The 15,014-nt window shown below is 36.8% G+C and overlaps 1 protein-coding gene across 1 annotated transcript in view; it reads right to left on the bottom strand.

The window, feature by feature from the left end:
- TTN (titin) overlaps nt 1–15,014 on the bottom strand; it is a 234,902-nt gene that overhangs the window by 149,164 nt on the left and 70,724 nt on the right. Inside the window, 23 exon segments of the mRNA XM_054277824.1 lie at nt 456–503; nt 1,182–1,208; nt 1,323–1,400; nt 1,509–1,718; nt 2,286–2,546; nt 2,644–2,911; nt 2,995–3,084; nt 3,441–3,621; nt 3,875–4,157; nt 4,275–4,367; nt 5,362–5,649; nt 6,370–6,660; nt 7,166–7,453; nt 7,607–7,894; nt 8,405–8,683; nt 8,782–9,060; nt 9,147–9,425; nt 9,575–9,862; nt 10,341–10,619; nt 10,739–11,020; nt 11,131–11,409; nt 11,674–11,955; nt 14,649–14,936. Coding sequence (XP_054133799.1) covers nt 456–503; nt 1,182–1,208; nt 1,323–1,400; nt 1,509–1,718; nt 2,286–2,546; nt 2,644–2,911; nt 2,995–3,084; nt 3,441–3,621; nt 3,875–4,157; nt 4,275–4,367; nt 5,362–5,649; nt 6,370–6,660; nt 7,166–7,453; nt 7,607–7,894; nt 8,405–8,683; nt 8,782–9,060; nt 9,147–9,425; nt 9,575–9,862; nt 10,341–10,619; nt 10,739–11,020; nt 11,131–11,409; nt 11,674–11,955; nt 14,649–14,936 — 5,229 coding nt within the window.

The following is a 15,014-nucleotide window of genomic DNA, read 5'->3' as shown; positions in this document are numbered from 1 at the left end:
TAAAAAATACAATGTAAAGAATCCAATACAATTAAAAGAATATTTTTTCAAAAGGCAGCAATTCAGACAGCTTGTTTAAAAGATAATTTTGTGGCAAAAAGAAGAGATGAAAATTAAAAAAAATTGTCAGAGAGGAAGATGGAAATAAAAGGAAGGTGATATGAACAACAGACCGATAGGAAAACATAACAGAAAACATTCTCTTTTTAAGAGAATCAGAATTCTTTTTTAAAGAGAAGATCTTAAAAATTCTCTTTTTAAGGGAATTAAATTAAATCCTACCACTACCTGTGTAGAGTTTTTGCCTTCCACACAGCAAAGAAGCCTATCCAAGTCAAGTCTTGCTCACAGGGACAATTAACTAGATCTTATGGTTGAGCTAAGATTTTTCTCTGAGGTTCCCACTGGCCTTCTGGTTCAGTGCAGACAGAGAACAAGTATGGTTGTTACCCTACCTTCAGCTGGTTTCTGAGGTGGAACTGCAACCTTGGCATCAGGAACATCTAGAAAATCAAAATGTTTCATTGACTTAATAAATACTACCAATTAAAATATTCAATGTGCTCTCCTCAAGGATAGTAGTTGATGGTAGTTTAATCTTTCTTTTTGTAACATACAAGGATTGTATCTTGCTCCTCAAGCATAAGCTAGCCAATTGATAGATAACTAACTGCATTAACCTTTCAGTTCAACCAGCCCATACAATGTTATGTAATGTTTCTAGATAATTATTGCAACATTTGCAGTAGGCTCTTAAGAACATTCAAAAAAGAAAATCACTGCATATCATAAGGAGGTGATTTTTACCTATTTCATCTCCTTGGTTATTTTTTTCAGCTGCACAGAGATCTTATCTAATAATTGCTACATCTTCATTGTTCTATTCCTTAGCAGTTAAAAAAATAACTTGTGTGTTTTAGAGAATGAGGCATTCCATGTTGTAAAAAATAGGGTCCCTATTAATGTCACTGATTATGGATTTGTCTCAGTATTCATTGCCACTACTCATGAGAATAATAGTTCCACATGTCTGTGGATGAGGAACACTTTTTCAGGATGTAGTTTATACTTACTCTGACCAGGAAAAAAAGATTTGAAAATAATAAAAAAGCAGAGCAATGCTTTAATTTTATGACAGAGTATTGACAAGGTCTTATGCCAGTCTTGCTTGAGGACTTTACCTGGTGGCTTCAACTCCAGTTTGATTTCTGCAAAGGAATGTTAGATTTTTTTTAGGACTATTGATTTTTCCAGAATCATGTTTCAAACAAAGAAATTTGTACATGGTTATGATCACAAATTTATTTAGAAAATCTGCTAACCTTTGGTTACAAGATAGAGCTCTGCAGTGCTTCTTGCTTCTCCTCTTGGTTCAAGACGAGCAATTACAGAATAAACACCTGAAGCAGCCAAGAATGTTCATATTTATATTATTTTATAATTTAAAACCAGACCAAAAAGAAACAGATAAAAAATGGCACCAGCACAACTGTTTCATGCATTTTTACCTTCGTCATCTGCATTAACATTGTGGATAGTCATATAATGGCAACGACCTTCACTTCTGAAGCTGTACTTGGGACTCTCTCTCAGTTCAGTGGGGCCTTTGTACCACGTCACAACTGCATCATCAAAAGACACCTCGCACTCGAAGGTTGCAGACTGGTGTTCACTCACAACAATGTTCTGTATGCTCTTGGTGAACTGAATTGGTTCCGCTGTTTTTAGAAAGAAAAAATACATCAATTGTTATGCACCACCACTGCATTTAGTGTATCTGTATCCTTCTCATTGTTGTCATCAAAGTAGCTAAATTTTAATGAGATAATAGCGATAGATCTTAAAAAAGTAGAGTAAGAAAAAAGGATTTCATCTTCTATGAAGATAAGAATGAAGATTAGAAGATGTAAGAGTTCAATGATAACAAGATTGCTGTGCAGATACGTTTTGTAAGAGAAGCCATTAAGGAAACTAAAGATAGAGAATACTTAAGAAAAAGTCCAAGGAAAATATAAGAGTCCCAAAGAAAATAGAAGCTAGTACAACTCAGACTGCTTGTGGGCTATGGGACATCAATCATGGTTTAGTGAAGAACACGCTTAATTGAATTGCACAAGTATGTCACATGTTGTTCAAAGAGAAAGGACAGTAAAATTTCTTATTTAGTCTGTTTCCAAGTTTTGGAATCTGTCTTTCAGAAATTCTTTTTATTTTCATTTGTTCTGCTAATGAAACCCCCAGAAATTGTCACTTTTGTAAGAAAGAGATTCTATATCTTTACAAACCTTCAATGGCCAAATCTGCCGTTGTTTCTAGACTGTCAAGCTTGCAGGTATACTGTCCCTCGTCTTCCGTTCTAACATCCTTGATGATGAGTTTGTGCACTTTGTCAGAGACTTGTGTTGAATATCTCCCTCCTATCTTAATGGGTCTCCCATTCCTATACCACTGAGACTTGGCATTTGGGATAGAGAACTGACAAGTCAGTGTGCATGTTTTTCCTTCCTTGAAAGTAGTGTCATGAAGATGCCGCTCAACTGCAGGTTCTATTAGTGTGTTAAAACATACATTTTAACAGAGATCAGAGAGTGGAATAAATACAGTGTAAACTAATTCAAATATATACTTCAGAAGTAAACTTACCAATCACAGTTAGCTTGGCACTGGCAATATGTGGTCCACACACTATTCTGAAATTTCCTTGATCTTCAGGTTGGCAGTTTCTAATTCTCAGTATGTGGCGATCACCTTCAATTCTAATTTCATATTTGTCATTGGAGTCCAGTTTCTGTGTTCCCTTGTACCATGACAGTTTAATTTCTGGATAGTTAATCTTAATCTCACATTCAAAGATAGCATCCTCATCTGCTAAAACCGTCTGATTTTCAATGTCTTTGATCAGAGTAATAGGCTGGAAAATATTAGTTTAAGTTAATTTCAGGGTTCCCTGTTATAGGCTGGAATATTTCATAAATCAGTCCAAAAATGTTTTACCTCAGTTTGTGTGAGTCGTTGCTGAATAAAAGCTACAAGTTCATCAAATTCCTGATCTTCCCTTTGAGCTTTCTCTGTGAGCTCAATTTCCTATAAAAATGCAGAATATACTCAAAGATTAAAGGATACTAAATGTCAAGCTGTCATGTTTACCCAACACAGAATTCATTCCTACGTCAAATTTCATGTAACTGTACTGTAACCAGGAAATCTTCCTATTCCAACAATTGCAGTCAAGTTATGAAGACAGAACCTATTTAGCCAGAAGCCCATTTTTTCTTCTTGGATTTGAGCATGCAAGAAATTGAGAACTGCCATTAAAAGATCTAAAGAGGAATCATAAATTTCTCCACACATCATAACTTCAGAGCTTCACAGTGTGGACACATGTTTGTTCAACATATTACTCCTAAGAGAACCAATGCTGCAGTCACATTGTATCTTACCAATCTGTGGCTTTCTTCTGCCTGGGTTTGCTTTAGTAACTCAAAGGCTTGCAGGAGGCCACGGAAATCTGTAATTCCATACATGCGAGCATATTTCTCATATTCTTTGGGATCTACATTTTTGAGAAGTTCCAAGATATCAATAGGTTGCTCTTCCTCCTCTTTTCTTTTTGTTGGAGTGCTATTCAAATCAATAACAGAAGTTAACTACACAGCATTTCATTCCCAGAAAGCTGTTTAATGAAATATAGAATCATCTCAGAGCTGTTCTGTGCGGTACAATCCTTTAGCTTAGTCTAGTCAGGTGCTTTTATTTTTAGCACAGTAATTCCTATTTAATGAATTTTTTTAAATTATATCTTGTTCTGAGATGCATAATAAAAAAATTTCTTCTGTGTTGATAGCAAATTAATCCATAAAAACTTTCAATATACCTTTTTAGTTTTGCCCTGAGATCCCCTTCAACAACTTCTGTCTTTCTTTCTTCAACTTGCAGGTTTACACTCCTCTCAATTTCACCATGTTGGTTAAAAGCAACACATTTGTACATGCCAGAGTCAGTTTTTATTGTGTCCTTTATTTCTAATTTGGCTTCATCTCCTCTCTGCTGGATTATAATGCGGCCTCCCTGGTTGAGTTGCCTCCATTTTCCCTTCATCCACTTAACATTTGGAATTGGATCTCCTCCAACTTTTGCAGTAAATGTTGCAACGGTCTCTGCAGAAAGATGTAAATGAGGAAGCTAAGTCTTTCCAGCTGCTTATGACAGAGGGACATCATCTCAAACAAAAGGTGTAGGTAAATAGAAGACATTGCTTTGAAAAGAGTTCTTACTTTCCATGACTTTGATACTCTGAGGCTCTGACACAAAATAAAGTTTGCCTTCCACTTCTGCTTTCTTAGCTGCTGGAGCAGCTGCCGGTTTTTCTAAAAAAACAGAGTCAGAGAGTTATAGCAGATGGCTTCATGTAACAGTTAATGTTCATAGGTGATGATGTTTCTGAATGAATTGTAAAAAATTAATTAATTCCTGAGATGGAACATAATACTATGCAAGAGGTAAAAATGCGAAATATTTTCATATTGTTTTAACCAACTTCCAGTTTACTTTCCAGATGAAACTCTCCCCAATGGACCATACTGTGCTGTTCTTTCAGGCCATTTATACTCTCCGTGGATGCAAATCCATAGATAGATATGCAATTATAAAGCCTCATTTTCTAAAATGGGTAAGTTTTTTTTGTGAGGTCTTCTCTTTTCATTCTATTTCTGGATATTATGTCCTAAGAGTTACTTGCAGTTTTTTACCAGTGATCTGTAAAATTCTCCTGGTTTTCTTTGACTTAGCCCTTAGCCTAGTGGCTAGCCATGTAGTGAAAAAGAATTGTGCATACTGCTGGGCTCTTGTGTCCTTTATGCAGTGGTAAAGCAAGAACTACACAGAAGGACTCATGTTTAGACAATATTTACTTTCAGCTAAAAGGTCAAAATGTCTCAGGGCTGTAATAGTCTTTTTAAAACAATTAGCCTTTAAGGCCACATGTTCAAATTCCTTCTGTATTTTCCTTTAATAAACACCACTTTTGACATGCTTTCCATAAAACATGTGTGTCAAAGTAATTTCACCCATTTAGCTTGCATTTTTGTAAATTTCTTGTTTAGATAGAAAATAATTTTTTAATCTCTTTGGTAGGAATGTACTATTGATTTGACATTGATCTTTCAGCGTTTATGTCACTATTTATATATAAATTATTGTTAAATACTCTGTTTTACCAGATTCTACAATTTTACAAAAAACTAAAAGTAAATAATTGTTTGTCATTAGATTATTAACTTTTTTGTTCCACAGAAAAAGAGGTGGGATAGCGTTTTGGTTGACATTTTTGTCATATGCCTTATTTTCTCCATGTTACTGTACCTTTGACTGTCACTTTAGATTTGCAAGTATCAGTGCCAGCTGCATTTGAAGCTTTGCATACATATTCTCCTGAATCTGATTTGGTAACTGCAGCAAGTTCTAGGAGAGCTACTCCATTAGCAAAGCTGAAGTTGCATTTGTCTGAGGCTCTTATTTCTCTTCCTGCCTTCAGCCACTGGATCCGGATTGGCTGCGATCCCTGGACATGACAGCTAAGCTGCAGGGTATCACCTTCCTCTGCTGCTGCTGGCTGAAGAGGCTGGTCAAAAACTGGAGGCTTTTTGGGTTCTGGAATACGAAAATGCTTGAATGAATACTCAGGAAAGTATGATCAAGAATATAAGAGGGAGATACATGTGATTACTAATGAGGTGATGGCAAGGAATGGAGGATGATAAACAGAAGTCTGAGAATGTCAATCATAAGTTATAAAATGGAATAAATATCAAGAGAGCATGACAGCATATTTGCTATACGATCATGACAGCATATTTGCTATATAATCATGCAAGAAATATCTTTATCCTCTCAGCAAGAACCTTTACACACAAAAAATAGTATGAGAACAAATGCACTATTAGGTTGCAAAACTATATAAAAATCTTTAAAGAAATAAACCTGCAATTTCCTGCAAGACTATTACAATGAAGTGTCATGCTACCAAAATGCAGTGTCAACTGCCTAAGCTTAGATTTCACTGCATAAACTCCCTGTTACTCCACTGAAGGAGAATGATTAAAAATTCAACAGAAATTTCACAAAGATTTCAATGTTCACTTTGAATCAGTCATAGCAAATACAGGAAAAGAAGTTTCTCCTTGAAAAAAAAATAATCACAAATATAAAAGAATTTGTTGACTTTGTGGTTTATGTGAATCTCTGGACAAATCACTGCTGTTAAGGTAAGTAATGCCAGCTCATAAGAGAGATGCTATATACTTGCAGCTAAATGAAACAAAGAAATTGTTTTTTAAGCAGGAAGCAAAGAAAAACAAGACTTCAACCAACCTCTGATAACAACAGAAGATGTACTCAACACGCTCCCTGCTTCATTGGACACTTTACAGGTGTATAAACCAGCATCTGATTGCTCTACAGTCTTGATATGTAAAAGCAAGGCATTGTTTTTGAAAGATAATTCACAATGAGCACTTGAATGGACTTCCTGATTATTTTTATACCAAGCAACAGTCAAAGGCTGAGAACCGGAAACACGACCCTCAAGTTTAAGTTCATTCCCTTCTGTTTCTTCTACTGCTTCAGACAGTTTCTTAGTAAAAGTAGGAGGAGTTTTTCGTTCTGTAAAAAGAACATAAATTCCATGAATCTATCTTGAGATGAAAAATCTAATGACAATGCTTCAAGAAAAATTTGAACATTGGGGAATTGATATTTACTCTCATTTAAACTGGATATATTTTTAAAGTGAAATTATGCTAAGATAAACAGCAGGAGTCTTGCTCTTACAGTCATTGTCACTGTGTTTTCCTGTTTGAAAAAAAATTATCTTACATTGATTTAAGTCATACACCATTTCAATAACCCCAAGAGTTCTGTCAAGTTCTTAAGAATGAAATAGACCAGAGCCTCTTGAGAAAGCAGGCCAAAGAAAATGTTTTATTTCTTCTCCTGTTGCTGTTAGTGACCCTTCCTAATTCCCATAAAAGATTCATAGGTATCTCCAGATAGGTACTCTCAGGCTACATCCCAAAAGTTTTCTCAAAGTTGTCTTGCAGTAATAGTCTGACTTCATTTATAACTGAAGGAAGAAAAATGTAAACACATCATATTATCTATTCAGTACCTTTAACAGCCAGTTGAGCTGTGCAAGAGTCCTTTCCAACTTCATTGCTAGCATAGCATGTATATCTTCCAGAATCTCCCCTGTCAACTCTCAAGATGGTCAGATGGGCTGTGTTGTCTACATAACTGATCTGATAGTTCTTTCCTGTTCTAATTTCTTGGTCATCTTTTGCCCAAGTGACTCTAATAGGCTGTGTTCCAGAAACGTGACACTCAAAATCAGCACTTTCTCCAATAATACCATCCACAGGTGTAAGTGGGATGTCAAAGAATGGAGGAGTTTTCCCCTCTGAAGAGTCAAAGAAATAAAAAAAATCACTTAAAAATCTCAATTTACTGTAAAACTGCGTGAAATAAGAATCTCTTGTACAATATTAAATCCATACATAAAGCCAAACTCAGGTTTAAGACATTTCCATTAAATATTTCACAGCCCACCAACCTGTAAGGACAAGCCTGCCACTAGAAGACGCAGTCCCAATAGCATTGACAGCTGTGCAGGTGTATTGCCCAATAAGGCTCCTATCTGTCTTCAAAATCTGGAGGGTTGCTACATTATCTACAAAGGACGTGTGAACATTGTAGTCCTCTTTTACACGCGCGCCGTCTTTGAACCAAGATACTTCGATGGGTTCTGAGCCAGCAATGCCACAATCAAACACGACTGGTAAGCCAACAGTTTCATGAACATCTCTTAATTTTCGTGTAAAAGAAGGAGGAAGTTTACGCTCTGTAAGAGAACAAGTATTGTACAGTGAAGTCTTCCCGAAGACACACACCTCTTGCTGTACTCATCAATAACCACTGACTAATATGCTGTAGAGTATGGTGGATTTTTGCTCATAACTTCCAGTTAAAAGTATTGTTTAGCATATCATTTATTTTGAACTTGTTGTAAAGAGCCCTGTGCATATGATTGCAGGAAGAGAGGTCTCTTTTTTTTTATCTTAGACCCAATGAGCCTCAGGACTGCTAATACTGGGAACAATCAAAGCAATATCCTGAACATCGGATGGAAGACACAGAGGCTTGTAACGCCGCAGAAGAGCTGTGGTCAGTAAGTGCCGCATTGCAATTAACTTTACTAGCAGGCTTTTGTTAGTAGAAGAAAGTACCTCAGGGTACCTTACACGTCAAGAAACAGTAAAGTGTTTTACAATGAAGAGGCAATCGTTGTTTTTTGAAAAGCATACTTAAGAAAAATAGGCCATTTCTCTATATTTAAAATTGAAATATTCACCTTGAACTGTAAGCAAAGATGATGAAGAAGCCTCCCCAACAGAGTTTTCTACTTTGCAGATGTACTCCCCACTGTCACTACTGTCTACCTGGCTGAAAACCAGAGTAGCAATTTGGTTCCTAAAGTGCATTTTCACAGTAGCAGTTCCTCTCAGCTTTGTATCGCCTTTGTACCATGACACAATCATTTCTGGTGTTCCAGCAACCTGGCACTGTAAGGATGCAGAATCCCCAACAGTCACCTGCACTGGCTCCAAGGGGGTAATGAAGTAAGGTGGTTCTGAAGGGCAAAGACACACCATTAGCATAAAAAGATATTGCATGGTGACCATTAGTAGTTCAAACAACACTTGTTGAAGTGCTGCTGGCTTGACGCACCTAGTATTGTGATTGTACCATGACAAGTATCTTTCCCAGAATCATTTTCAATATGACAAGAATATTGCCCCTGGTCTTCGAGTTTGCTGCTAGGGATTTCCAGTATGGCAGATGTGTCTGTAGTGGTGATGCTACACTTTTCAGAGTGCATTATTTTCACTCCATTTTTCTTCCATGTCACTGAAATCGGTGGAGTACCCACATACGTGCATTCCAAGATTAAATTTTTCCCTTTCTCTACATTTAAATCATTCACCTTCTTCACAAATTTGGCTGGTTCTATAATGAACAACAGGAAGAAAACAAATTAAATAAAGCCAAGAGATCATCTTTAAGAGGCATAAGAAGCAGTAGTCTGGACAAACCTTTGACAAAAAGATGTGTTGTGCAAGAAATTTTCCCTGCCTCATTAGAGACCTGGCAGGTGTAGTCTCCACTCTCAAGTGGATGTACATCAAACAGCTCCAGTTCTGCAACTGAATCTTGCAAGGTGATATTGCATCTGGGTCCTGGTACTAGCTCAACACTGCCTCTGAACCATTTAACTTCCAATGGAGGGGAACCTTTTACGATACTAGTAAAGGTTATGTTTGCCCCAGATAAAACATCCAGTGGTTCAGGTTTCTTCACAAAAGATGGTGGTTCTAAGCACACAAATAAAACAGACAGAAAATAAGTACATTTGAACTTCTTTTGAAGATCACAGTGTTCAGAAATATTCAACAAAGAAAAAATTAAATCTTTCTGAAAATAAATTTGGATCCTCTGATTCTGGCTTCTTACTGATACTGACCTATAACACTCAAAAATGCGCTGCATTCATCAGACCCAGCTACATTAGTAGCTGTGCACAAATAAGTTCCCATATCAGACTCCTGAAGTCCATTCACTTTCAGAGAACAGGTATTGTCTGTAAGAGTAGCCTGATACTTCTCTCCACTGGTAATCTCTTGTCCATCATGAAACCAGGAAACAAGAATGGGTGGTGACCCATAAACTTTGCACTCCAGTACAGCAGAAGAACCCAGCTGACCATAAGTTTCCTTCAGTTTTCTTGTGAAAGAAGGAGGTATAATACGATCTGCATTTGTTTCAAAATAAAAAAAAAGAAATTACCATATAGCATTCTTAAATGCAGGAAGTTCTCTGTGCAGAATAAAATTAGTGACTTTTTTCTGTATCTGCTTTGGCAATATACTCTGAAACAGCTAAGTATTTGAAAAATAGTTAATGGTTAAGGATATGCTGGAATTTTCATCTATAATCTTTGAGGAACACCGTTTGTTTTTTTCCATTCTTTTTCATAAGCGACAATATTACACCAGCTGTCCAAGACAACATGTAGATTAAAGCTGAAGAAATCAAGTCCTTTCAATAATTCATGCCCTTCAGATTTTAGGTAGGCATCTATCCTTGGTGCCTGTCAAAGTGGCATGCCAAGTACTCCTAAGATTATACAGCTCTCTTAGGTTGCCAATCACAATAACCACTTTGCTATTTGAAGGATTTGTAAAGGAGCTAAAGGATCAGAGGCGACTTAGAAAGAGTAGCCAACTAACCTGAAACGTGCACTGAAGCTGTGCAGCTGCTTTTACCAACACTGTTTTTCACCTCAAAAGTATATTCTCCACTGTCTTCTAGTGTTGCATTGAGGATCTTAAGCCCAGATACTTTGTTGAAGAAACTGATTTTATATTTATGGTCAGTGGACAGCTCATTACCATCCTTAAACCACCTAGCAGTAAGCTCTGGTGTGCCATCTACTGTGCATTCCAGAGTACAAGAGTCTCCAGCAGTAACTTTGACTGGGCCTGGCTTCTCTACAATGACTGCAGGTTCTGCAATGAAATGCAAATCAGAAAAATTTTTAGAACAACGAAATAGGTATTATTATGATTAAAATTTAAATTTCAAAGCGTCTTAAAACACACTGTGTTTTTTATCTCATGCTACCAACCTAGCACTTTCAGCATGGCAAAGCATTCCTGAACTCCAGCATCATTTTTTATCTGACAAATGTATTTCCCAGCATTGGTTGGTTCTGCATTTCCAATCTGCATAGTTGCAATGTTTTCTGAGTAGGAGATCCAAAGATTATCACTTTCTCTGATGATTTCCCCTTTGTCTTTTAACCACAGAACAGAAATGGGCTGTGATCCTTGTACTGTCACCTGCAGTTCAATCGACTCCCCAACTACGACAGTGAGATCACTCAGCTTCTTCACAAAGGTTGGTGGTGCTATTTAAGAGAAGATATTTAACAGTAAAGAACCCTGCCAGGAGCGGAAAAGTACCAGAAGAATTTCAGGAACAAAGAAATGCCAAGAAGATGCCAATCTTTGTACAAACCTCTTAGTGTTACAGAGCCAATACAAGAGTCACTTCCCACATCATTTACAGCCTTACAATGGTATTCACCAACATCTGCAGTATCCACACTGAGAATGTGAAGGCTAGCTATGTAGTTCTCAGACATGACCTTATACTTCTTGCTGCTCCGAATTTCTCGTTTGTCTTTATACCATGAAATCTGGAATGGAGGAGTGCCCTGAAGCTCACACTCCAGATGAATATCAGACCCTTTCAACGTCTCAACTGGACGGGGCTTCTTGGTAAAAAGAGGGGGTGCTGGAAGAAAGAAAAAAGAGTTATCATTTGTGTTATTTAAGCAAAAGAGATTAAAGAAGACAGAAGATTGAAGTAACTCTTCTGATGCTCAATAGCAAAGACAATAGATAAGAAAGAGCTGCCACAGAGATCAAAAACAGACAAGAGATTTGCCATCAACTCAGGCAGGTTTTGGCCTCAGACAAAAGAAAGGGGGATTTAAGAGCTTTTCCTAAAGGAGAACCCTTAATGTTAGAAAGGGAAGGAAAGAGCTGAGATTCTGACCTTTTACTCTCAGTGTAGTACTGGTGCTTGCACTACCCGCTGGATTCTGAGCTTCACAAGTGTAGTCACCACTGTCTTCAACACTGAGGTTGTGCATTTCAATGACTGCCACTGAATCCACAAAGGACATTCTGTATTTTTCGCTGGGATGGATTTCAGTTTCACCTTTGTACCAGGTGACTTTGATTTCTGGAGATCCACCTATTTTGCATTCATACGTTGTGGAATCGTGCTGTTTCACAAGTTTTGAGGAGTCTAGTTTCTTAATAAACCTTGGTGGTTCTGGAAAGCCAAAAAGGAAAGATGATGCTTTAAACTGCACTAATTTTTTGAATAAGCAGGGAGATGTGTAACTGAAACTGCAAAGTTTAGGGACTTAAGCAAAAATTCTGATTTTGCCATTGCTATGAAATTTTTTTAGATTATTTCAAGTTGGTCTAAAATCCAGATTAAGAAGAAAACAAGTTTTCTATATACATTTCAGTGAATTTTTCCTTAGTTTACTGACCCACTTTACCTCTCCTTGAATGTATTCATTACGGATTAGTTGATGTGCGTGGTTTTCTTTACAAAATATGCTCTTGTTATATATGTGTAATCAAAATGCCTGATGCAAATGTAATAATCCAACTGTTCAGCCAAAAAATGTTATTAAAAGCATTTATGTTGAGTATTATAGCAATTGCTTTATATCCTGTGATTAATAATCAATGTAGTCAATGAATGTATCTGCATTATAATCCCTAACACATTTAATGCAAAACCAAACATAAAGTTGTACATAAGGAATCAAAATTAAGGAGCTTAGGTAGCAAACAAAAGAGCTTAGAAATAATCATGCTGAGGAGAATTGTGAGATGGCTGGTTTTATAGAATTGGTGTTAAATGTCTGTGATTAAAAAGCAAAACAGGTGGTTACATTTTGTTCCATAAGGAGGGGAAAGGAGTGGAAGTTTGGTACTTTTCATCAGAAGTGGCATCTAGATGATTAGAATCACAAGACTAAATGCTCATAGATCAAAGCTATAACTAGTAAAACCAAGAGGTGGTAATGTGGGCACAACAAACAGATCTCTCTGCAAAACAGGATGAAGTGCCGCTTTGTGTGACTGTAAAGTGTAGGAAGAATATCTAATTAATTTTGGATTATTTCAACCTGTGGGACAGTTGCAAAACATCCTGTGTTGCTAGAAACAAAACTTCTTGAGTTTCTAGAAATAGAAATGATGATTTGGAACCTTAGCAATTTACTATCAGATTTCACTTTGAGAAAGAGTTGATTATTTATCTGCATGCTAACAGCTGCTGAGTAGTCACACTCTGATTCCACTCCTTTCAAAAAATGAGGGTCTACACATTGATAAAGTACATATTTATAATGTAAAGCAGTTCTAAAACACAAAGCAATTATTAAAACTACAGATTGGGAATATTAGATACTAGAGTGAGAAAGTTAATAAAAAGCTGTGAGGTTTTCAAGGTCAATTAAAAAAAAGATCTTAATTCTACAAACAAAAGGCAGCATGTCATAGAAGCGAGACACACAGCATAAGCCCAAATTAAATGCATGCAAATCAATGCACCCAAAGAGATTGACCTTTCAAGTTCTATAGAAATTGGTCGAAAAAATCAACATCAGTAATTTTACAGCCTTGGAGAAACTGTACAAATTCTAAAGAATACTGACACTAAAAAGTGTCAGCAAATTCAGGATCAAAAAATAAAATAATAATACTCCTTGGGATTTTAAAAATAAAGATTTGAAGAGTAAAAAAATAAATAAAGTCAGCTGGGATCATTTTACAAATGGTAGTGGTGTTCAAATAAAGCTATTAGCAATGATATAATTAATAAGAAACAGAATTATTGTGGTAGAAAGAAGCTTCAGATCTTTAAAAGGGGTTTGATTTCTTGCTACAATTTTTCAATGCATTTTGGAAGTCAAGCTACATAATACAGCAGCCCTAATTATTACTGAATCCAGGTAATTCAATCTTACACACTATTTACACCCCCACCAAGATGCTTATGGCTGGAAAAAACTTGATATATATAAAACATTTGACAAATAATTAATACAAAATCTTGCTACTAGTAGCTCAGTTTCCTGTGCTATTTTTCATATACAGTAAAAGGATTTACTCTTGAAATATTTCCCCCCCTCTTTGCACTCCAAATTCATACAGAGGAAAGAGGAAAAAAAAAGAAAAAAGAGGAAAGAAAGTGCTTTTAACTTTTTTAACCTTTTTACTCAGGGACCTTTAAACTCAGGCATAATCTAAGCAGTGAATGGAACACTTCTCTTATAAAATCAGTAAAATTGAAATATCCGGAACAGCTATAAATATGTTTCCACCTACAGTGAGGAAATGACACTAATATACATGTCACTTGCACCAAGACAGTTTGAGCCATTTATCAATTAATAAATTGGGATTTTACTTTTAGATCCACACACTATAAGGAGAGGTGAAGTGTTGGATGGGATGGATATAAAACAGAATCCCCCAGTTTTGCTGTTTAGAAGAGCAATTTTCAATGTTTTCAGTCTGTAAAAGAGTAAAGCTATTTGCAGGAGCTGCACATGCAGTAAAAATACTTCTAAGCCTCATAAGTAAACTGAATTTCTCTCACTTTCCTTTCACTCCCCTGGGCAACCTAGTGACTGTCACTGCTGGAGAAAGACTTTAGAAAGACAGATTTTGCGTCCAACAGAACCATTCATAAAGGGGCAACAAAGTAATAAGAGTTAATGTTTCAATGGAAGAATCCCTTTGATAAGAAAAAATCAGGTACTATACCAAAGCAGAAGAAATATGAGTAAGTATTTAAGTATTACAATAACATTTAAGTGAAATAAGACATCTCAGAGTAACCTCTTTTAAAAATTGTTAGTCACACACATGTCTGCATTCAGGACAGAATGTGTTTTCCAGGTGTCTGCCTTGCAAAGAAAGCCTCATAAACGGCAATACCTTGAACAGCCAGCTGAGCTGCGCACGCGTCCTTTCCAACACTGTTGCTGGCAGTGCAGGTGTAGAGTCCAGCATCCCCTTTACCAACTTTGAGGACTGTCAAGCTGGCCGTGTTTTCCACCAGTGTCATTTTGTAGTTGCCACCGGGACGAATCTCTCTGTTGTCTCTGGTCCAAGTAATCCTCATGGGAGCAGAACCAGTCAAGTGGCACTTGAAGATTGCGCTTTCCCCTAGCGCCACATCGATTGATACTGGCTTGACATCAAAGAAGGGAGGTCGTAGGTGTTCTGCAAAGAGGAAAGCATGGCAGAGCTCACCACCAAGCCTGCCTCACCACGCCATGCCCATTGTCCCTGGCCACCATA

This window comes from Melozone crissalis, unplaced genomic scaffold, assembly GCF_028551555.1.
Source record: "Melozone crissalis strain CALT ecotype California unplaced genomic scaffold, PUWL_Pcris_2 ptg000023l_1, whole genome shotgun sequence".
Lineage (NCBI taxonomy): Eukaryota > Metazoa > Chordata > Aves > Passeriformes > Passerellidae > Melozone > Melozone crissalis.
The sequence above is the reverse complement of the archived record's forward strand: the minus strand, read 5'-3'. Positions and strand labels throughout refer to the sequence as shown.